Genomic DNA, 23489 nt, shown 5'->3' on the forward strand with positions numbered 1-23489 from the left:
GTCCAAGATAGCACAGCAAATGATACAGGCAGTTACCAAAAATACAAGGGTTTATTAACAGACCATCATCAACTCAACATATGCCTGCATTTGGGCAAGCGAAGGGCAAACAGCAGGGCCTTATCAGGACATGCCTCATTGTATCTTTACCACAGCTCCACAGAGTGGGTGGGGTACATTCATTAGATAAAGTCTGAAGAGGGCACCAAGGTTCTGCCTTGACTCCAAGAGGGGTTCAGCAAAAACCCTTTCACAATCAGATGAATAGGATTAGTAGAAATCATCATCTCCTTTTTCCGCTGATTGCTGATTCAGAATCTGCTGCTGCTTCCGGTACAACTCAGCCACCTGCAGCCAGAGAAATATTATGGAAAGATGTCCATTTTCCATTGCCATTCACCATAGTAACCCTGCACACTGCTACCTAGTCCTTATCTACAGTTTCAGTGGGTGGAATCTAACGTAGCACTATGGAGAACATTCTGTCAGCGCAAGGATTTCTGTTTGAACAATGGAACATTAACCCTAATTCAGTTCTAGGGGGTTCTCCTAATTCTCTGGGGAGGACATGGGGCACATAGTGGGGAGGAGAGGGAGGAAGTCCTATTGTGCAAGCAGAATTCCTTGTGCTGAAGGAATGTGTTAGAATATTGCCCAGTGTTCCTAAACCTTTAGATCTCTGGAGGGAGATGGTTCCTTAATGTCCTAAATTATACAGTGGTACCTTGGGTTACAGACGCTTCAGGTTACAGACTCCGCTAACCCAGAAATAGTACCTTGGGTTAAGAACTTTGCTTCAGGATGAAAACAGAAATCGCGTGGCGGCAGCGGGAGGCCCCATTAGCTAAAGTGGTACCTCAGGTTAAGAACAGTTTCAGGTTAAGTTCTTAACCCGAGGTACCACTGTTTATGTTTCCAAAGAAAAACGAGGCCAATCTCTTGCATGTCACAGATCTGACAAGAAAACCTGAAGATGATCCCTTCTCCCTCCTCACCCGCTTCTTACCTGGTCTATAGAAATTAAATACTAGAGTAGTAAAAGGAAAAGATGGCTCTGCAGAGTCTGCAAACAATGACTATTAGACCAATAGACTACAATCCCATACATATGTATCCTCCCGTCACTGTACCTGAGTACTGGCAGTGGCTTCCTCTGGTTTCTTATCATCACGGATGCGTACGAATCTGGGAAAGCGGAGGGAGATGCCCTTTTCTTCATCAACCTGGAGTGGAAGGACTTGCTGGTCAGAAGTTTAGGGTTGGACGTTTCAGTGCCTCATTTGTACAAGGCAGTTTCCCCCAAAATATGTTATCTGGAGTTCTAGCCAATTTCAGAACTTGGTGATTTGGATAGCAAGGGAAGAGAAACAGTATAGGATATGCCCTTCTTCTGCAATACAGTTTTTGCGATGTGATACTTATTTTAATTCTGAAGAGGCAAATTTTAGTGCCTAGATTACTTGAAGCACAGACTACTCTTTCCTTGTCCAGAACTAAGCCATGATCTCTTGGGAGCAATCTAGACACTGCCTTTCTGCATATGCGGGGCTCTTTCTATCCATGTCTGCATGCATATGTATATACTGCAGAAGAAGAAGAAAACTGAGGAGGAACACACATGAAATACACAACTGAAAAAATTGCTCAGACCAATTGCAACGTCTATCTAAAAGTCAACATTATGACTGATCTGATATACTGAAGCACCAATGACAAGACATTTCACGAAACATTGAAAAAATGTTTGCCAGTGTTAAGCCACTGGCCATAATAAACTTGCATTTTTACAAAATTCTAAAAACATGAAAAACTATGTAAAACATTACACACTCCACAATACTGTGCAGTAGTATACAAACTATACCACAATTTTGGCAGCACATAATGATTTGAATGGATAAAATATAACTTGCCACAAATTACATAGTATGGTTACAAATAGGACAACTTTGTAAATAGCTGCAAAATATTGTTCAACAGTAATTGTCTATTGTAAGTGGAAGAGCCCAGAGGAGTTTAACTATGATGGATGTCAGGACATTCACCGAGCATGTGCCAGAAATAATAATTTATGTGTGACTTTGGCATTGATGCTTCTAGAAACAGGGTGCTGAAGGTCTTTCAAGGTTAGCACACTTAAATATGAAGTAATCTTCCAAGAAACGTTACCTGTCTTTAAATTATTAAAGCCAAGTGATGGATTTCAGCCAGATCAAAGTGTAATCCAGCTTCTCTGCAAAATTTATTTTTTCTAACCTGCACCCATAGAAACACATTAGTTGTTCATTTGATTATAAACACACGTAGCAATTAACTATAAATTCTGCACCATATATATATATATATTTAGAATGTTTTTCAAATAAAATGTGTTACATATTAACAATTGCTTCAAAATCCCATGAGGAATTCCTATTTAACACATAATCTCTGAAAAAAAGAGTATGTGGTCAAAATTAGTTAGCATTTGATTGTGTTTGGACAATAAAGTTTTGTGGTTTTTCACTAGCACGTTTTCAGTTTGGCACAATGCTTTACATCCAGTTGTCTTTTGATTCTCCAGTGACAAAACCTAAACAGTGCCTTTATAGAGAATGCTGAATTAATGTTCTCAGAGAACTTTGCATTAAAAAGATTTCCTGAATAGTTACATCCTACTCATTACCCACTGTGTATCTAATCAGAATGATTAATGTGAAGAAAAAATAGTTTCCTAACTCAAGGTATGTGTGTACTGCCCTTCATACAAATTTATTCCAGGGTGGGACAGTTCAGGAACAAAAAGCATGTAAGTGAAGTATATGCATCTAAGCCTGTCCTACGGATAGTTTTGAGAGGTTTAGTGTAGAATTATCATATATACAATCTCTCACCAATGGCCCATCAATCACTCACCAAACCAGCTGCTGCTTTGTGGACTGGAGAAATGGATAAGTCAGCACACCTCACCTCCCAGACATGCTGAGCCTCTAGCCAGTGGTCAGGCTCAGCTGTTCCACCCCAGCGGTAGTAGGATCGTGGCTGTGGAATCACATAGTCCTGCAATATAGAGACTAGAATAAGTAGTATTTGTATGGACTAGTCCAGAGGAGTTTGCACAATCTTCCTCTGGGCTCTACTTATAGCTGAGGGTTGGGTGCCCACTAAGACTCTCTAGGCATAGGACCCAGAACACTGGCGTTTCTCCCCTATAAATCGAGAAATAGTTGACTAGAGCAGAAGGCCAGATCCAAGGAGGATGGGCTCCCTTCTTTGCCACTCCTAACTTCACATAAATAGAAATTCCTTGTAAAGCGATAAGGTGGGGGTGGGGGGGGTCTGTATCCAAGCATGGAGGGACATACAGGATAGTTTGTCAGAGCAGAAAAAAGCTCCTACCTTGAGAGAGGTGTGGAATTCTTCTAGGTCGTAATCTGTGAATCCACAGCCGATCTGAGAGTAGAGGGGAAACATGGCTGTTAGGAAAGTGTTGCCTTGCAGAGCTGGAAAACCCATGCGCTGGACATGATGTGGGAAGTGCAAGACCCACTCAGTTTACTTCTCAGACTACTGTCATCTACCCTCCTGCCTTTTAACTTATAAAACGGCAACAAACAAAAGTACTTTTTAAAGTATCGGGCCAGGTGCACTTGATGCTACAGGGCACCACTAAGCCAAGTGTCCTTAACAGTTGGGTGATCCTGGGAATGCCTTACCTTGCAGATGCTCTGGAACTCCTCGCTATCCTCATCATAGCAAGCCAAGAGGAAACAACCATATACGCCTGCGCGTTTGCCCTTGCCCAGATAGGCACCGATCACCACAAGGTCCAAGGTGTCGCCAACACTCTCCAGATAATCTTTCTTAAGCTGGTATGGAAAACAAAGTTACTAAGTGGAGCAACTTGTCTGTTCAGGCATATGGGCTGAACTTGTATCTTTGTCTGGAACTTTCAAATGATGCAAATTTTGATTCTGAATTTGAGGTATATAACGTTGCTTTTATGAATTTTTGCTTATAATATTATTGTCAGCATTCCATAAGTACATTTTATTCAAATGAAGAAGCAAGGAGGAAAATAAATAAGATGCCCTCCTCCCTCCAAGAAAAGCACAGCCAATTTGGGGAAGGAAGGGGGCAGGATCTTCACTCCTGCCTCAGGTCAGTCGAGTTAAAGCAGACTTTCTTTTGCCAGGTGGCACTACAAGCTGGACTGGGATTCTGCTCTCACCTTCAGCCAGTTGTGAGATCTCTTTGCAATTTCGTATGTGGCATCCACTTCCAGTGTTTTCACCATTAGCCCCTCACATGAATCTGAGGGAGACAAACCATCCTTATTATCCCAACCTCTATGGCACATTTATTTATCCTGCTTCGTTTGTTAAAGAGCTTTAAGCTGTCCACATGGTTCCCCCTATTATCCTCACAATACTATAAAATAGGTTAGGCTGAAAGAGGGACATGCTCAAGGTCACTCAGTGAGCTTCGTGTTAAGCACAAAATTAAACCTGGGTCTCCTACCCATGACTGCACACTGGCTCTCATTGTGGGGGCTCACCAGGAGTCTAGAGCTTCTTATGTGAAATAATACAGTGGCAAGGAGAACAGTGAGCCACCACTATCCCCACAATACCTTTGATGGAGCATTCGAGGAAGTCTGCTATCTCATCAGTGTTACTAGTGTCCATGGAGGTTGCAAACAGGAACTGGCCTTCAACTTCATTGAAGGAATCATGAAGCAAAGCCCGGCGCTCAGATAGGGGTTTCCGGACTAGAGACTGGAAAGATGCACAATTGCACATTTTGAAAGGCAGATACAGAACAGGGACTCCAGTGGGGTGAGGAAGGCCTAAAGCAGGGCATCAGGAAAACAAATGACTGAAAGCACCAAAGATCCAGGTAATACTGGATACACTTACCTGTCCATTAAGGAAGAGCATGTCGAATGCATACACACAAACCTGCACTCGGATCTCTGTGGCCTCTACATCCTGGAGAATAAAGGTGCAGTCAGAGAAAAGGGGAAGTACAAATTTTCACAGGAAAATTTCTTTGAAATGTTTCTGCTTATTGGTTTTATTTTTCCTCACGTCTCTTGCACACCCCAACTAACAGATGCTAGAAGATAAATCTTCTTTCCATATGCCGCACAATTTATTCATGGAAGCTACTCTTATTCCCAAAGCCACAGCTCCCACATGCAATACCCTCCTTCCCCAATCCAAACATAATCCACCTCATTATAACTATGGTGTGCACCATACCCGATTAATATTTTTGTAAAACAATCCAGCAGAGGCCACTTACCTTGCGCTTGCGGGTGGTGAGTACCTGGAATGGCAGGATCTGTTTGGAATCAGGATCCCAGGCCACAGCTTCTGCATCCAAAATGCATGATTGCACAGTGCTCTTTTTTACCTGAACAAGGGAGTGGATTTAGCTTAGCTACCCTTTTGAGACCCAGTAGCTATAGAGATGACCCTGTGTTAGCAAGCCTCCACCACATTCTGTTCCCTCCTAGTTATGCACTCCCTTCACCCCATACTTCTAAATGTTGCTGCACCTTGGGGATACGGCTAACAATGTCGGGGTACTTTGTTGTGTTGTTCTCTTGGTTCCGGCTATAGACGTGCACTTCTCCATTCTCCAGGATGTGTATCTGTGAAAAAGGAAACAGTTGAGCTTGAGCTACAAATTGAAAAGGGATGGGGGTGGATTCCCCTTTTTTGGCCTTACACCATGCATCCTTAGCACTCTTACCTGTGCTCGCTCCCCATCGTATTTGTATTCACAGGTGAAAGCTGCCTCTTCAAATCGCTTTAATATCTCCCCAATTCCCCTTGTTGGGTGAGCCAGCATGGGCTTCAGTGGAATCCCTGTGGGGAAAGCACACAAGCTGAGATTTGCAACAACAGTTTAATCAGCAAGTCATTGGAAGGGAAAGGGACAGAGATCCCTGTATGGAAAAGAACAGGATTCAGGAAACATATGATGGTAATGGAGAAGAAAGGGGCAAGGGAAGCTCAACATTTCCCCCCCTATTAATATAGCCCCAGCCCAGTATACCCGAAGAAGTGTCTCCACCCTCACTGTTCTGCCCAGACACTGAGGTCCAGCTCCGAGGGCCTTCTGGCGGTTCCCTCACTGAAAGATGTGAGGTTACAGGGAACCAGGCAGAGGGCCTTCTCGGTGATGGCACCCACCCTGTGGAACGCCCTCCCATCAGATGTCAAGGAAATAAACAATTATCTGACTTTTAGAAGACATCTGCTGGCAGCCCTATTTAGGGAAGCTTTTAATGTTTGATGTTTTATTCTGTTTTTAATCTGTTGGGAGCCACCCAGAGTGGCTGGGGACACCCAGCTGGATGGGCATGGTATAAGTAATAAATTATTATTATTATTATTATTATTATTATTATTATTATTATTATTATTATTATTATTTCTTCCCAATTTAAGTATAGAGTTCCCAACTTAAGAGATTCCAAAACATGAAGTCATGCATGACAGAATCACTTCTTACTGTTGTTATAGACAACATCTGTGTTTTAAAATATACACACCCACAACCAAGAGGATTAGAAACTGGTTTATTTTGTTTCTGTAAATGAAAGCATATGTTTTTTAGAAATTTTTGTTTTGCACTGGTTAACAGTTTTCAGAAGAAAACTGAGAGAAGGACAAAAAAATTCTAGGCAGAATCAGCAAAAAAGGTGGAGCTAGCCAGAACCCTGATCAGAGGCAGGACTAGAACTGAGAAGGACTTTCTCCCTTGTATTGCAGCTAATTTGAATAGCCCTGCATATTGGTGTGAGAGGGAGGACCAACCCATCAGAAGATTCCCTCTTCCTTGTAGGAGAATAAATAATTCTGGAAAAGAGGTAAACACTCTGCTGAAGGCAATACATTAAATTTCCTTCCACACACAAGACAAATGTTCTAGGTACCTGGTGTGATCTTGCAGTGATGAGGCAGACTCTCCACACCATGTTCCAGAAGGACAGGCACAATAGTATCATAATTTGGCAGCTCACTGAAAACAAAGTAAACCAGAATGACTTAAGATTTCTGCTAAGGCTTTGGTTCCAAGCCAAGGTCTTGCAAAAGAGTAGTACTGCTTGCAGCGCTAGGCTGCTGATTCAGAAGCCAGCACTACTCATGCAGCACTCCCTATGGCTATGTATGTCTTCTCTGGCATTTATTTGCTCTTGCAGAAAGTTCTATCAGCCTCCAGGTTGTAGGAAAGAAAGGCTAACATGAGAAAAACGCACATTTTATTACTAATTTGATAATTTGCACTCCAATCTGATTACAATACAATAAGAGCAACCCTCTCTCCTTCCCTCCCCAGAACAAGGAGTGCATTTAGGCATTGGGTGGGGTAGGCTGAGTTCACACATAAAATGCAAACTAGCAGATTAACAGTGCCCACGATTACTATTTTACCACACATGGTTATTCTTATCATCCCAGAATGGATACACTTATTTATTTTAGTCTGGAAAAGCCCACATACACGTGGCTGAGAGCAAAAAGATCTGATATTCCTTGAGGTCCCATTGCTCTTTGAAACTTTAGCTATTTCAGCCTCTGAAGACAGAGAACTAGGGACAGATGAAAAACAACTGGGTCTGAACATTAAGCAGAAAGTTACTCACCAGAAGGCCTGTTTAACAATCAATGCTCTCTCGTCCAACCAGTTTTTGCGTACTTCTGCAGACTTGCCCTTTGAAGCATCCAAAACTCCTGGGGGAAATTCTATAGAGGGAAGAAATATATCTATTCCCAGTGGCTGACATATAAACTGCTAAGGTCCCTGTAGCTGGGATGTGCCTTTTTGTTTATGATTTCACTATGAAAAATACAGAATCTGTTAAACACAGTTTTCAATTTTAATTCCTAACCCTTAAGCTTGCAAGATAACAAGGAAGCTTTTATACATAGACAGTATCTGGAAACAGATCAGGAAACAAAGGGAAGCTGAGCGTGCTTAAATATATTGCAAAGTTCCGTATCATTCATGGCTACCACAGCCCAACTTTTTGTCTTTCTCCTATTCCTTCACCTCCATGTCTCAAAGCTTCAAATTCCACATTCTTACAAAATCTCATCTTTGGAAATAAGATACCCATTTATTTGCATTTAATTCTGACCAATTGCAAAATACACAATACTCTTGTCCTGTGGATGGCACCAAATTCCCTACATGCAACATCCAAATGCTTGACATTGGACACTAACTATTCCCAGCTGCAACACAACACAGCTCCAACCCTCACTGCTGTACTGTATCCTGAACTCACTTTGTCCTGGAGGAGTGAGTGATGCTGCCTGGGCCAGAGCAGACAGGACAGACTGCTCTGCTAACCCAATCCTCAGTTTTCCTTCTAGTGACCTGTGATACAAGAAAAAAAAAAAACCCAATTGTAACATTACAAGGCTGGAATTGAGGGCTCTAGGAGAACTCTGTGTGAATGGGTCTGTGTTTGTTGGAAGCAGGGATATTAGGAGTGGGGACTGAGAAATAGGGTGGTGTGTGGCAACAATAAACCAACAGGTAAGATAGGAGTGGGAGAAATAACTTACAGTATAGTTTTAGGGAACAGAATGTTACAGCGGTGCAGTATGGAGGTGCTAAAGTGAGGATATGAGAGGAGGCACACTAGAGGAAGATATATCTCACTCACCGAGCAACGTAGCGAGCCTCTGAATAGCGGCAAGCAACAAACAAAGTCTTGATAATGTCAATCTTCTTGTTCATTGACTGAAAGGGGCACAAATGGGAGTTAATGTTGAGATGCATCTGGAGGGAAGGGCAACCTGGCACATACTTCAGGAACTCTTTTTAGTGTTATATAATGAAGTACAGTAGAATCCCCATTCCTCTGCCATACATGAAGCATATATCTTGGTTGCTTCAGACATCATGTGAAGACATGTGTTTTTGCCCAGCTTTCACTGACCTGAAAGAATGGACCCTGATGTTTCTGAATACCTGTGTTTAACTGCTCCTCTTTTTATAATGCTGTTTTACTGCTTTTAATTGTTTTTATGCTATTTTTGTATACTGCTTACAGATTTTAAAATATTAAGTAGCTTAGAAATGCTTTTAAATGAATGAATGAATGAAGATAGCAAGCTCACAAAAATTGTGTTCAAGTTAATGCTTTTACAACTCCCCTCCCAGATATTAGCTTATAGCTGTGTTCCCTTGGGGACTCTGTAGCCTATCCTTTGTATGATTTGTAGTAAAAGAGCAGCCCAATCTAAAAGTACAGAGAAAAACCCTCTGCTTTAGAATTCTTGTACTATTTGAGAGCCCTCATACCACACATGTATACTCTTTTAGCACAGCATTATCTGTGCTTTCTTGGAAGACATCACATCAGATATGTTGTACCAAATGCACATTAGAGGAGAAACACTTTGGGGGTGGTGAACTAGATTTGGGTGGTGGGCCAGAACTACTATATCTCTCCACTGTGTAAGACAAATTTGGTAGGTGGGAAGGATGGTCCACCTGTCAATCATCTGGTGTTATAACATCAGCTGATCTTTGTTGCCTGCAGTTTCAAATCCAACTGTGCAGGCAAGTGCACTGGTTGCAAAGCTCCTTTCAAAGTGTTTCACTGGTTGTCAGGTCTTGCAAAGCCTCTTGCACAAACCATAGCAAACCTCCTTTGGCTAAGCCAGGTCTTTACATGCTCCACAGATGAGTGTGGCTTGACAAAAAGGGGCTAGCAGGCCAAATTAGACCCGTGTGCTGGAGGTCCATTTGCTGACCTCAATCTTGCCCCTTCCCCAGATAACCCAATGCTTTCCCTTGACGCTTGTCCCTGACCATCCGTGCCCAATCATCCATTACTTACAGAGCTTCCTGTCATGTGCCCAATGGCCTGAAGTTTGCCAAAGACAGAAGCAGCATCAAGCTTGGGTGGGGCAAACATGGTACCCTGTGTAGTGCGGCTACTCTCAGCAACCAAACCCAGGTCTCCCTTTTCTGCTGCTTCTGCCTTGATCTGGTCCAAATTACGACCTACAGAAGGAAGGAAGGACCACAATGATCATAAACACTATGGTCTAGCTCAATCGCCAATTTCTTATGAATTCCTGACAGTCTCATCATTTAGATAAGGACAGAGGCAGCCATTATTACATTGGTGCTGAATGCCTGGAGATTAGCAGTAACTGTAACCGGGCAAACTCACCTGTGGCCTGAGCCAAAGCTTTCATGAGGATGGTTTTACCAATGCCCAACTCTAGGCCCTCATATGCTGGGCCTAACCGGTTGAGACAGAGGTAGACACAGGGCAGCAAGTCCTCTGGAGACAGAGCAATCACAGAGCGGAAAAGATTGCTCAGGGTCTCTATAATTTTCAACCTGGCAACATAGATCAGAAGCGTGTTAGAACAGCTTGTGGTCAGATAAAATGCTACCCCCATTTATTCCATGAATGCTAGAAAGTGACCTTACCGGGCAGATTCCTCCTCAATCTTCTCAAAGGTACGAGCTACTGCCAGGTATGGTACCCTGTCAGAGGAATGAGGACATGACACTGGTTCAGAGCCATGTAGCTAAATAAGGATCAGGCAACAGAGTCAGTTGCTGCTTTCTTGTACCTTTTACATTGCCTGGCAAGGGCTGTGGTCATAGAATGTGAGTATTAAAAAGTCTTAAGTCATACCGAAAAGTCCATCCACCTTCTGTATTGACTGAAACAAGTAAACCAAGATACACCATAGAAGAAAGCCACTTTCCCCCTCCAACCAAAGCAAAGCACCCCAACATGGAGCGACAAACCAATGACAAGAGTGCTTTTTTGGACCGTGTAGAATCTGACCTCAGGGCAGGAATTGGATTAGATGATCAATGCAGTAATTTTCAGCACTATGATTCTATGGTCAAGCATGAATGTGGCTAACATGAAAACAGACAATCCAAACAGGATGGCTAATCTTTAGCCTTCCTGATGTTGCTTGCCTGCCATCTTCCCTGACTATAGGCCATGCTGCCTGGAGTTGATGGGAGTTGGGAGTCCAACAACATCTGGGGGTTACAGGTTAGCCACTTGCTATCTATGCTCTCTAGTTCTTGGATTATAAGGGGTGTATGAAGGTAGACTATGGAAACAAGGGTTGAGACTAACAGCCTTCTGTCACACACAAAAGGCCCCCACCCCAGCACACTTACCTCTGGCCAGGGCCCCAACAAGCATCGTTTACAGGATGATAGTTTCCCTTCATTGGGTTGTAATTTGTAGGCTCAAGTGTAAGAGATGGCTTGGCAGAACTATAAAAGTAGGAAATAGGCATGCAGTTTGACTGTGACTGTCATGTATGTGTTCAGGCAACTTTGCAAATAAGTCCACAAAGGTTTCAAACCATTAACCCTTTTCTCTTAAAATAAATTACTTCACCTGCACATGCATAATCCACTGTTACTTTGTTTACAATAATTTTCCATCTTCTGATGCTAATTATTGGCTCAGCACAAGCAAGTGGTTATTTATAGATCTCTCCTAAAGACAGACTGATAGTATCCAAAATGGTTCAAAGTTGGTAATCTTATTTAGACAAACTAGCACTGACAAGAGCTGAAACTTTCTAGCATTACTAAATACACATTAGTTAGAAAAAGATAAAAATAATATAGTCAAAACCATTTTAGACCCCACATGTGACTAGATACTTGAGGGTGTGGAATTCAATGGCACCCTGAGAAATATTAGTAACCCCAACTCTTCCCACAAAGCCAGCCAAGACCTAGATCAACACATATTATTTCCCCAGGCATTCTTTACCCAGTCTGGGATTGGAGTTACTAGCTTTTTCTTATAATCAGTAATAAGCTAATCAAAGCTCTAGGGATAGCCTTCACAAATGTGAGAAGAAACAGAGAAGACAACTAAGTTAAATTAGCAACTCATCAAGTGAATGAAGGGGCCAATAATGACCACAACCAGTGCTTTTTTTTCAGGGAGTACTCAAGGGTACACATTACCGGCACCTCTCTTTTTTTTGTTAAAAAGTGACACTTACTTTAACAGCTTCATGGCGAGTACCAGTACCTATTTTTCTAGGGGGGGAAAGCACTGACCACAACCATCAATTCAAGTGTCTCCTTGGACAAGGAGATTCTCAAAGTATGCCTAGTTTATGCAGGAGAGAAGATGGGTAAGAATGAAGGGTGATTGTGGTGGGATTCCTTACTTGGGAATGAGCAGAAACATAGACCAATTCTTCTATACAAACAGTGAAACAGAAAGTTCAAAGTTTGTCAAGGCACTGTCTGCCAGCCCTAACTTCTTATCACCATCATTACTGTTGTTAGAAATAGCAAACATAACATGTACAATTGTGGGGCTCCCAGCCAGTCCAAAACAGAAATATTTGAATTTATTGTCATCTATGGTGGTTTTTTCCTGTGGACAAAACACTTTACAGTCTCTCTTACTGTGCTGCTACCATTACCTTTGGTTTTCCCTCCAATCAACTCTCCCAAGTGAGCAAAATTTAGCTTGCTTCCATTTAAAGTGGCTGGCAATTGTGTGAACTCCTGCATGCTACTCTAGAGTCCTAACCTGGTGGTAACACAAAAGAAATATAGTGCCTCAAATGGCACTGATCACTTGCCAGTCAGCTTTGCTATTGGATTCGTGGCCATTAAGGCTCTTTGGTGCAGACATGTTTCCTCCTATCACCGGCACTTCTTTTTTCTCTGTCTTCACAGAGGCTTTCCGAGGGGCTATAAGGCAGAAATGAGACAAATGTGGCAGTTTCCCTCCATAAGTAGAACAACTATTTTGGAGTACTGATGAATCTATGAGAATTACCACAAACTTAGGAGGTACTGGAACCAAGACTAAGACTTTGGAAGCATTCTGCAGTAGACCAGACTCTTAGCCCCTTCTTGGGCTATCAACAGTGAGATTTCAGAATCACTTCTTATTTTTCATTTTCCTTTTTTATTTTATTAAATTTGTCAGTTGCTTTATCTTGCTTTATCTTGCAAAGCAACTTCCAATCAAACAAATAGACAATAAACCCCACATAGATACATTAAAACCAAGATGAAAGAGGAATACATTAAAAACATCCCACTCACTTCTAATAATAATAATAATAATAATAATAATAATAATAATAATAATAATAATATCTTTATTGTCATTGCCCCCTCTCTGGGACAACGAAAAGACCACAAATAGTTAAAAGTAAAAAAAGGCCTGGTTATAAAGGGAAGTTTTTGCCTGGCACCTAAAGATATATAATGATAGGGCCAGGTGAGCCTCACTGGATAGAGCATTCCACAAATGAGGAGCCACTGCAGAAAATGCCCATTTTTGTGTTGCTGACCTCTGGACTTCTTGCAGAGGTTGCACATGAAGAAGGGCCTCGGATGAAGTGTGCAGGGTCTGGGTTGGTTCATATGGGGAGAGGTGGACCTTGAGGTATTGTGGTCCTGAATAGTATTTTGAATTAGGCTCAGAAGCTAATAGCAGCTAGTGTAGTCAGACCAGGATTGGTGTTATACGCTCAAACCATCTTGCCCCAGTGAGCAACCTGGCCACTGAATTCTGTACCAGCTGAAGTTTCCAAACAGTCTTCAGAGGGAGACCCACAAACCTCCTGGCATCTGTTATCTCCGTGTTATGCAGTACAGTACTGGTGTAGAAGGTATTCTTTCTTCCACACAAAGCTCTTTGCCAATCCCTTTCAAATTTCCTTTCACAACCATTCTGACTATTTTTTTTTTAAAAAAATTCCTTTATTTTCAAGAATCCAAAACTCTCATCATATAGTGGTTTCTAAATGGGGCCACGGATACATTCCCACACAACATTCTCAGTGGGGATCTAATAGAAGTACTATCATTTGAGCATGAATATTTCCATCTACCATATACTCACCAAAAAAATTAGAGATGGGCTTGCTGGATGGCTTAGGGGGTGCTGGTGTTGTCTCTTCCTCTGCATCTACCTCAATTTTTACCTGTACCACTTCTGAATTATCATCTTTCATTTCTTCTGTCTTGATGGACCCCTCATCAAGCTCCCCTTTTGTGCCTATACAAGAAGGATACATTCCCACACAACATTCTCAGTGGGGATCTAATAGAAGTACTATAATTTGAGCATGAATATTTGCATCTACCATATGCTCACCAAAAAAAATAGAGATGGGCTTGCTGGATGGCTTAGGGGGTGCTGGTGTTGTCTCTTCCTCTGCATCTACCTCAATTTTTACCTGTACCACTTCTGAATTATCATCTTTCATTTCTTCTGTCTTGATGGACTCCTCATCTGGCTCCCCTTTTGTGCCTACACAAGAAGGAGAAGACAAGGACTAACAGAATTCAAAGAAGGTTCAGTCTGGATATCTGGGTATCACCTTGTACCATTCTTCAGCCTTCCAACCAGGCATCAGAAAGTACTCACCCTCTCCATCCTCATCATCTCCTTTCCATCTTTTGGTACAATGTTCCTGCTGGATGCTATCATGGTTACTGACTTCTTCCTCTGCTTTACGTTTAGGGAGCTGCTTGCGTGCTGAAGGCAGAGATAAGTCTTGCTGATGGACAAATTGGCACTACAATTTTCTTAACAATTAAGATAATTTCTTGTTGGTACAAACAAAAGTAAGAGTTGTCCTCTCGCTAGCCCCTCAGCCAAACTGAGATATGAAAGCTAGGAGCTAAATGTCACCTTAAACCTAGGTTATGGGTGCAACAATGAAATGTCACATTCACAGACATTAATGATGTTCAGGTCCTATGGGTTCTGTCTCTGCACTTGTCTAGCCATAATACAATACACTGATGTGTTAGCCTGAGGGAATTTTCCCAAAAGGGTTAAGATGGTAGGCTGCTGAAAGGGGAGTGAAATATTTTAAGGGAAGCCTTAGAGAACACCATGTTGGAAGCCTTAGTTCCAGTTTTTCTTTGCCTGCATTCACTATTTGAAAATTCTTTGCATTTTTCTAGGATTGCTATGATTGAAAACTACTTCCCCAGGCTCTGGAATCTAATGAACCCCCTATGTGTATCTCAAACTGTTCAGAGCCAAATTTCTCTGAACTGTCCTTCTGTTCAGAGCCAAATTTCTCCAGTCACTCCAATTAAGAGGAAACAGCCTGGTGATAAAGCTATTCTATTACTTTAAAGTGTGCAAAAAACTTTTCAACACATTTGTGATTTCAACCTGCTCTGCTGCATTAGAAAAACTATTTTATTGCAAGTTGTGGGTCCATCCATCCTTGCCATCTTATTTTTTCAAATGTGTAACACAGGGGAAATCAGAGAATTTAAATATGTGATGTGCATGTATGTAACAGTCTTTCCAAGTAGCTAAAAGAACTTGAAGTTACACTGATCAATCAGGCCATATTCTAAACAGTGCATGCTTACTTAGAACTAAACCTCTCTAACTTCAAAGAAACTTACATTCTTATGTGTTTAAAGAATAATTTCAAAACAAATGCCACTAAAGAAGTCTTATAGCAGAGAGGTGAAAGTTGCAAGATAAGAGCCAGGCCAATATTCCACTATACTACCCTGTTTCCCCGAAAGTAAGACATCCCCCAAAAATAAGACCTACTTCCAGTTTTGCCTCTCGCTGTAATATAAGGCCTCACCGATAATAAGGCCACTCCGGAATATAAGGCCCCTGAAGCTACCGTAAGGCGTTGTACAGTATACAGGTAATAAATTTCCCTTTTTTTTTTGTTCAACAATAAATGTGTACCGTATTCTTCTTCATGGAAAAATAAGACAATCCCTGAAAATAAGACCTAGCGCATCTTTGGGAGCAAAAATTAATATAAGACGCTGTCTTATTTTCGGGGAAACAGGGTATCATGTACAGAAGAAGAAAAAACCTAAGATTTTATGGATGCTCTTGATGACCAAATGGCTGGGTACCTACCTGTTCTGCGCCGTGGAATGTAGGTAGGTGAGGGCGAATTAGAGGAAGCTGGGCTGGTGCTTTGTGAGGTGCTCTGCGCAGGAATCTTTTGCTCAGGAACACAGTCAGAAACCTAAAAAGGCATAACTGCACAGTAAAAAGGTGTCGGCAGAAGAAATAACTCCAAATAAAGGTGTTGCATTCTTGGGGCTGGGCAGGACTAAAAAAATTCCTGAGAATCAATTTAATGCTGAAATGAAAGAGGCACTACAAAGGATGCAGTTTTGAGGGTAAAAGGGGGATGTAGCAGTCTTTATACATAGTGATGAACCAGGACACCCTAAATACACTAAGTTGCTGGAAACTGAAATTACACCCAAAAGACCAGGGCTGCAAGACCTGAACTACAGATTTCAGAGATGGATTGATTTCTGCATGAATAGTTATTCAAAGATCAGGGCATGTCAGAAAGGGGGCCTACCTGCTTGTTATTATCTGCCTCTGTATCCTTTTGTTTTGGTTTTCCAGAATCCACTTCACTTTTAATAACGGAGGTGGTTTTTTGGGCTGCAGTATTCACTGAGGAATTTGCATGGTGTGTTGTACCATTTACCTGTGGTTCAGAATCTACAAGTTTCCTGAAAAGAGACAGAATGCTTAGCAACAGAACAACTGGACTTATTATTATTATTATTAACCCCAACTTTCCTCCAAAGACCTCAAGTTGGCAAACATAGTCTTCCTCAATCATTTTATACTAACAACAGCCCTATAAGGTAGGTTAGGCTGAGAGATAATTACTGGCCCAAGTTCATGAAGTGACCTTTATGGCTGAATGGGCATCTGAATTTGGATCTCTACAGTCCTAATCCAAAACTCTAACCTCTATACCATACAGGCTCTCCCATGTATGCACAAGCCCATCATCCATCCCTAATGTGGACTCTCTGAGCTGGATTCATTTCAAAATCCATTCTAGTTTATGTGCCATCAGCAAAGAGCAGGAGCAAATGTTCTAGTAGAGAGGTTTAGGTAGCAATTACACTTCAGGCACATTGTGAAGAGGTAAAAAGAATTGATGGTGTGGAAAGAATTTACTTTTACACCACTTGTTACCCAGGTGAGGGGACAGCTTTTAAATAAAACACGGAACCAAGAGAATTACAGCATGATTCAGCAGATCCAGTTAGGGACTTGGAGTTTATTAGATACTACTGCAAAAGGACCAACTTAATGCGGCTATTCTAGTCAAAGCACCACTTAAGAAGGTCTGCCATGAGAAGAATTAAAACAAGGGTTTTATAGGCACAGCACACAAAGAGTCATAAAACACCTAAGCATTCTCAAAACATAAACATGCTTCTACATACATCAAGAAAGGTTACACGACAAGTAAAACATATATGGTTCTATATATTCACCCCCGCAATCACCTTGAGATATCCCAAGAGTGTCCTGGCTATTTGGTCTCAAATGTTGCATTTCTATCACCATTTCCTTGACAACCAGGCTTTCAGAAGCGTTGTTTACATTCCAGTCCCTATCTCACTTCCCTTCTCCCTGAGACATTTCAGGAAGCTTGAAGGAAATGTTTGGATTTACACTCTGATGTTAACTAGAACAACATAACCATTTGTGCCACTTTCAAGGTTAGATAGGTTTTCTTGTTTATGGCCTTGAGAGCACAGGGGTTATAAAATATAGGCACACAGGAATCCTGACACTAAAACACCTGTGAAGTCTCTCTTTCCATGTTCTCCTGTTTTGTTTCACGCAACTTGGACTACACTTGTCTACTCAGAATTAAGCCCCATGGATGGGCAAGAGTTTATCGGATTGCAGCTTTCTCCTAACCGATCCTAACTGCTTTGGAATGCTCTTGCCCATCACATGATACAGTTCCTTACCAACATTTTAAGAGGGCCAGCTCTTTTCAGTGTTGGAATGATAAATGCTCCCACTCTATGATAATAAAACACAACCCATGACATAATTATAACCAAAGTTAAAATAGCAAACCAGTAAAAATATATTTCTTATATAAACAGATAATGACCATACTGGATTGCTGAAAAGTATTTTTGGTTTTCCTTTAAATTTCATTTTTAGCTTCAACAAGAAATCTGTTATCCTAAAAGGTGGGATATAGATGTAATAACAGTAATTAAAGCTTCTTTGCTTCTGAGAGAGAAACGTGGTAGAATTGAAAAATGCTGCTTGGAAGGATAAAATTGTTTTACATTAACACCGTTCTTAATTTGTACTTCTTCATGTGTATGTATCTAATATCATTAAATTCATTTAAAATATTTTCAGAAAATACAGTGGTATCTTGGTTCTCAAACGCCTTGGTTCTTAAATGCCAAAAATCTGGCTGTCGGATATTGTTTCCAGGGCACCTGCACCAATCAGAAGCTGTGCCTTAGTTTTCGAACATTTCAGAAGTCAAACGGACTTCCGGAATAGATTAAGTTTGGCGCTTTTGTTTTTGCTATTTATTTTGCTTTTTTGTTTTTGAGGCTTTTTCAGTTCACTTGTTTTTGTGACTGTGTGGAACCCAGTTCAGCTACTGATGGATTGTGTGACTGCGGAAATGGATAAAAGCCCCCCATCCAAACAATGACTATCATCAGTGCAGGTAAGAAAAAAAATTAATTTTTATTTTTATCATCTACAATACCGTCTTATTTATTTTATAGTACAGTATATTAATTATTGCTTTCATTTTATGGATCAATGGTCTCGTTAGATAGTAAAATTCATGTTAAATTGCTGTTTTAGAGGTTGTTTTTAAAAGTCTGGAACGGATTGATCCGTTTTGTATTACTTTCTATGGGAAAGCGCGCCTTGGTTTTGGAATGCTTTGGCTTTGGAACAGACTTCTGGAATGGATTAAGTTTGAGAACCAAGGTACCACTGCATTGTAAGAGTACAACCAAAAGGCTCTTACTTAAAAGCACTGGTCTTCAGCAGATTTTATTGTGCATGTGTGGAATCTGGTATTCTGTGAAAATTTTGCATCCTGAGAGTTTCGAACTGCATTAAAAAGGGGGAGTAGTGTACAGTTTTGTCCATATACCAGTGCATACCCCAATGTGACTTACCTTTTGGGGGCAGGCTCCTCTTCCAGGTGATTCGTCTCTGCTGCTTCTTTTCCAGGCTTTGTTTGTGCCAGGGGCTGGAAGAATGATCTGCCCAGATACAAATAAATATGGTTATGTCTGTTATCTTCCTCTACTCCTGGCAGCAGAGTTCACCCACTTCTTTCAACAACAGGACTGAGGTTATCAGTACTTCTGGCTGTTCGAAAAGCCAATAGCTCCCCCCAATACCCAATAGAGTCACATATTATTACACAGGTATCTTAGGCAGAAATAGTACGCATGATGATACATGGCAAGTCAGTGGTGGTGGAGTGGTTAGAGTGGCAGACTAGGAGAGCAGGGTTCAAGTCCTCCCATGCAGTCATGAAGCTTGCTAAGTGACCTTGGGCCAACTAGTCTCTCTTAGCCTGACCTACCGCACAGGGTTGTTGTGAGGATAAAAATAGGGAGAATGAGAACCATGCACACAGTACTGGTGGGTTGGAACCCACTAGTGGGTTGTGGCCTGATCCAAGGTGGGTTGCTACAGGAAAACTACCACCGTGCAAATGTATGGTAAAAGATTAAGAAATGGGTCCCCAAATGCATGTCTGGGTTAAAAGCGGGTACTGGGTCTGAAAAGGCTGACAATACCTGCTCTAAAGAATGATCACACTGTTCAGCCCAGCAAAAAATATTTGACAAGGAAACATTTCCCCAAGTTGCCAATTTCTATGTTTGAACATTTGGGGGGGAAGTTCTCCTCATTCCCACATTCCAAGGTGATGCTTACCTTATAGTGCTTTGCATTGTGCAGCTTTGCATAAGGGTAGTACTGAACCTGCTGTCAGAATAACAACTCGACTGGCCACTTCCACAAGGCAAAGAGAGCACAAGTGGGGTTCATGGAACAGGTTGTTAGATTCTATCCTCTCATGGGCTATAGCTGATAAAAATGAAAAGAGGAAGCAGATGAACAAACAAGTCATGCATTAGTTCGAGCCTGAACTACTCCCAGAAGTATGGCAAGACCCCATCTGGGTTGATTTTAAAGCTCAGGCAAATAAAGTATAAATATGAATCCATCTCAAGATGCAGAACTTTATATTTTTCATGATCTTGCTTTAAGTGTTGATATCCATTCCAAGTCATTGTGATATGACAATTAGAAATGAATATATATATATATATATATATATATATGCTTTCGTAGATTTTCACGGGTACAGGAATGCAGGTTTTGGTGTCTTCGGGTGTCTTCCCGTGTAAGAGTTGGGGTGTCTAGGCGACGTTTCGACGAGGTCTCACTCGTCATCTTCAGGCTGGTGCTTTCGGCTTCTTGTTACTGGAACAGAGCAGGATCTCAGTGTTTGAGTTCCTATAAATACTGTTGAGGGGGTGTGGTGTATAGCCTTCCTCTCTGCCCAGAACGTTGGAGGCTATACACCACACCCCCTCAACAGTATTTATAGGAACTCAAACACTGAGATCCTGCTCTGTTCCAGTAACAAGAAGCCGAAAGCACCAGCCTGAAGATGACGAGTGAGACCTCGTCGAAACGTCGCCTAGACACCCCAACTCTTACACGGGAAGACACCCGAAGACACCAAAACCTGCATATATATATATATATATATATATATATATATATATATATATTTAAAGGCACGACAGTGGGAGCATGCTACGGAGTATACAGAACACCTCAAACATTCACACATACAGTGGTGCCTCGCAAGACAAAATTAATTTGTTCCGCGAGTTTTTTCGTCTAGCGAATTTTTCGTCTTGCGAAGCACGGTGTCGGAAAAGTTTTGGAAAAGCTTCAAAAATCACCAAAAACCTCAAAAAAGGCTACCACACCGCATTCTATGAGTTGCTCCTCGAAGTCAAGTCGCAACTGTATTAACGGTGTTAAGAAAAAGGAAACAAACTTGCAAGACATTTTCGTCTTGCGAAGCAAGCCCATAGGGAAATTCGTCTTGCAAAGCAGCTCAAAAACCGCAAAACCCTTTCATCTAGCGAGTCTTTCGTCTTGTGAGACATTCGTCTTGCGGGGCACCACTGTACATACTTGTACCGTGGAGGAAACCCAAAAGCGTAGTTTGAATAGCTAGTCTTACGAGACACAGCTGTCTGGCTCACAATACAGTGTCTCCACAGTTATAGTTACAGTTCCCTCCTAGTCAGCTGAGAGCCAGTGCTGTGAGCCTCCACAACCCTTTTGCTAGGTACAAAAAAAGAGGATGGAGTTGGCGAGGGACTGACAGAGGCACCTTAGGAAAAAGGAGAGCACTGTAGTGTCACTTGGCCCCAGTTGTCCTTGAGACTAAAATGAATTTAAATAGGAAAGGGTGGTGGAAAAAAAATGCAGCTAACTTGTGCACCCTTCTACACATAATCTTACATGTATATAGTGAACTAATCAAGACTACTGTACTAGCTAATGATTTTATATCCCCCGTCATTAACATGGATTAGAACTGTTTTACTCAACTGTGCATAAAACACCTCAACTACAATTTTGTGTGTGTGTGTGTGTGTGCAGTCCCCCTGTAAATCCCTCATAGTACTATGTGCCACAAGACAGCATAGAAGGGGATGGCAGCTGCTGAATATACCGGTATGTGTGTGAAATTAAGGCTTTCTTTTTTAAAAAAGAAATGATGTTGAAACGCTTCCTGTGGCACTACACAGCCAAGAGCATGCAACCTAAAAAAAGGAAAGATATGTGAAGCAAAAGCGACAGTGGAGAAGCTACATTATCTGGTGCCATGTCTTTTTCAGGGTCCACAGGAACATCCTTGTGCTTCAGCTGCATAGCAGAGAAGTGCTAGACCTCTTAAGATTAATCGACTTACAAAAAACACAGTAGGCAAAATTCCTTGCAGCTGCTACATATGTTGCCTGATAGAAAGCAGGGACAGGGTCCCTGAGCCTTTAAAAGTTGTGGAAAAGGAGAAGCTTCAGCAGGACAGGCTTTCCTCTCCTTCCTAACTTTTGAAAGCGCAGGAACCTCAGCACCCAAACAGGCGTCCATGGTGACGCTCACATGCCCCACAGTTTTATCTAGTTTCTCGTGTCCTGCCACATTTTAAATAACCAAGAAACAGAACTCTGGATGTGGCAGGATTTGTTTCTTTCACCAGGAACAGGCTGGTTGGCCCTTGTTGGCACAACAGTATCTCTGCTTGCGCCCCTTCATTTTGTATGAACAAACGTCGCCACACCTTCTGTTGAAGAAAGGCGTGCGGGGGGGGGAGGGGAGAGATAGAAAAACGCCGCCCTCATAACGGCGAATGGGACAAACAACGAACGAATAAACCGTTTTTCGTTGAAAGAACCCCATCCGCTGAGAGGAGCGGAGGAGGTGAAAGGTATAGGCCGCCCCCCTCAGCAGCCACCTCCAACGAAGGTGATGGTGGGTGTGATGGGAACCAAAGAGAATAATACCCGACGACCTCTTGGGTCCCTGGGAAGAAGAGTAAGAAGAAAAAAGGGGCAGGTGAGGGGGCGCCTCCTTGGAGAACTGGGGTGGGGGGAGGGGTTGCCACATTCCCGCCATTCCCCCCCCCCTCGCGAAAGGGGGGCCCACTCTGCCTCGCGCTGCCCAGTGAATTCCCGCCAAAACTTTACCCCGCCCCTCCCCCCTCGTTGTGAAGGTTCCTTCAGCGGCCTGCACGCGACAGTTACCTGCACGAGCCTCTGCAACGTCGGTATCACTGTCTCTCTCTCTCTGCCGCTTTGCAAACCTTTCTATTTTTTTCGCGCGAAAATCTAACTCTGACAGGCGACCGACGTCACACACTCGGCAACCCTCAGCACGCTGGGAAACGTAGTTTTCTGGTGGTGGGGAATCACTCTTCCCCCGTTTCCATCCTTCATTCCGTGGGCATGCTGGGAAATGAAGTCCGATCTGAGGCAGCCGAAGCGCTTTGTACTACTCATGGTCGGGCGGCGGCATCCTAGAAAATGGATTTATTATTATTATTTAGATCGCATTCCACTTTTTGATGTCCTGCACTCAGAACTGCTTAGCGAAGTGCGTGCTGGGAAATGTAGTCCATGTTTGTGAGTTTGGGCAAGTGCTGCTGCGATTAGTGAAGGCACCATTAAATGATTTAATTCCAGTTTTCAGTACTCTTTTTATAGGACTGTGGCTGTTGCTCCTCTTATTGGGAGAAAACAGCCACTACTGATTTGAAGGTGTGTTAGAACATTCGGTATTAATGTAAAATAGTAGCATGTAACCACGTTAACACTTTAGATCCAAACCAAATCCACTGTTTTTCTGCTCAATCTTAAAACTGAGATGGCTTAAGATCTTCTAATCCTGGAAGGCTTTATTCCCACTGTATTTTTCTTCAGACATTTTACCAACAATATGAAAACAGAAACACAAAATGGTTCAAAACTCTAGCCTAGCCACTAATGTCTAAATAGTCCTGCCTTGCAATGTGCCATTTAACTTAGATCAGCCCATCCTTACCTTTTGGGGCCAGGGGGCATCTTTGAAAATTTAA

The 23489-nt window shown here is 42.1% G+C and overlaps 1 protein-coding gene across 8 annotated transcripts; it reads right to left on the reverse strand.

The window, feature by feature from the left end:
- Positions 1–32: 32 nt before the first annotated feature.
- LIG1 (DNA ligase 1) lies at positions 33–23489 on the reverse strand. Of its 8 annotated transcripts, XM_083472274.1 has the most exons (29): positions 23456–23489; positions 22660–22931; positions 19760–19912; positions 18988–19074; positions 16365–16521; positions 15905–16016; positions 14420–14530; positions 14147–14302; positions 13892–14047; positions 12615–12726; positions 11173–11271; positions 10456–10512; positions 10190–10362; positions 9851–10017; positions 8669–8745; positions 8285–8376; positions 7640–7739; positions 6929–7014; positions 5740–5855; positions 5543–5638; positions 5287–5397; positions 4899–4970; positions 4613–4757; positions 4211–4293; positions 3696–3848; positions 3379–3432; positions 2896–3039; positions 1131–1223; positions 33–348 (listed from the first exon to the last, which is right to left on the reverse strand). In XM_083472274.1, exons 3-29 carry the CDS (start codon positions 19789–19791, stop codon positions 271–273), a joined length of 2919 nt encoding a protein of 972 aa, XP_083328400.1. In that variant the 5' UTR covers positions 19792–19912; positions 22660–22931; positions 23456–23489; the 3' UTR covers positions 33–270. The 8 variants fall into 8 exon arrangements, with proteins under 8 accessions (XP_083328400.1, XP_083328401.1, XP_083328402.1 ...); XM_083472275.1 differs by lacking the exons at positions 22660–22931; positions 23456–23489 and adding an exon at positions 22420–22605; XM_083472276.1 differs by lacking the exons at positions 22660–22931; positions 23456–23489 and adding an exon at positions 21828–22559.

Source organism: Podarcis liolepis (genome assembly GCF_965112155.1).
Source record: "Podarcis liolepis genome assembly, chromosome: 13".
NCBI classification, from domain to species: Eukaryota; Metazoa; Chordata; class Lepidosauria; order Squamata; family Lacertidae; genus Podarcis; species Podarcis liolepis.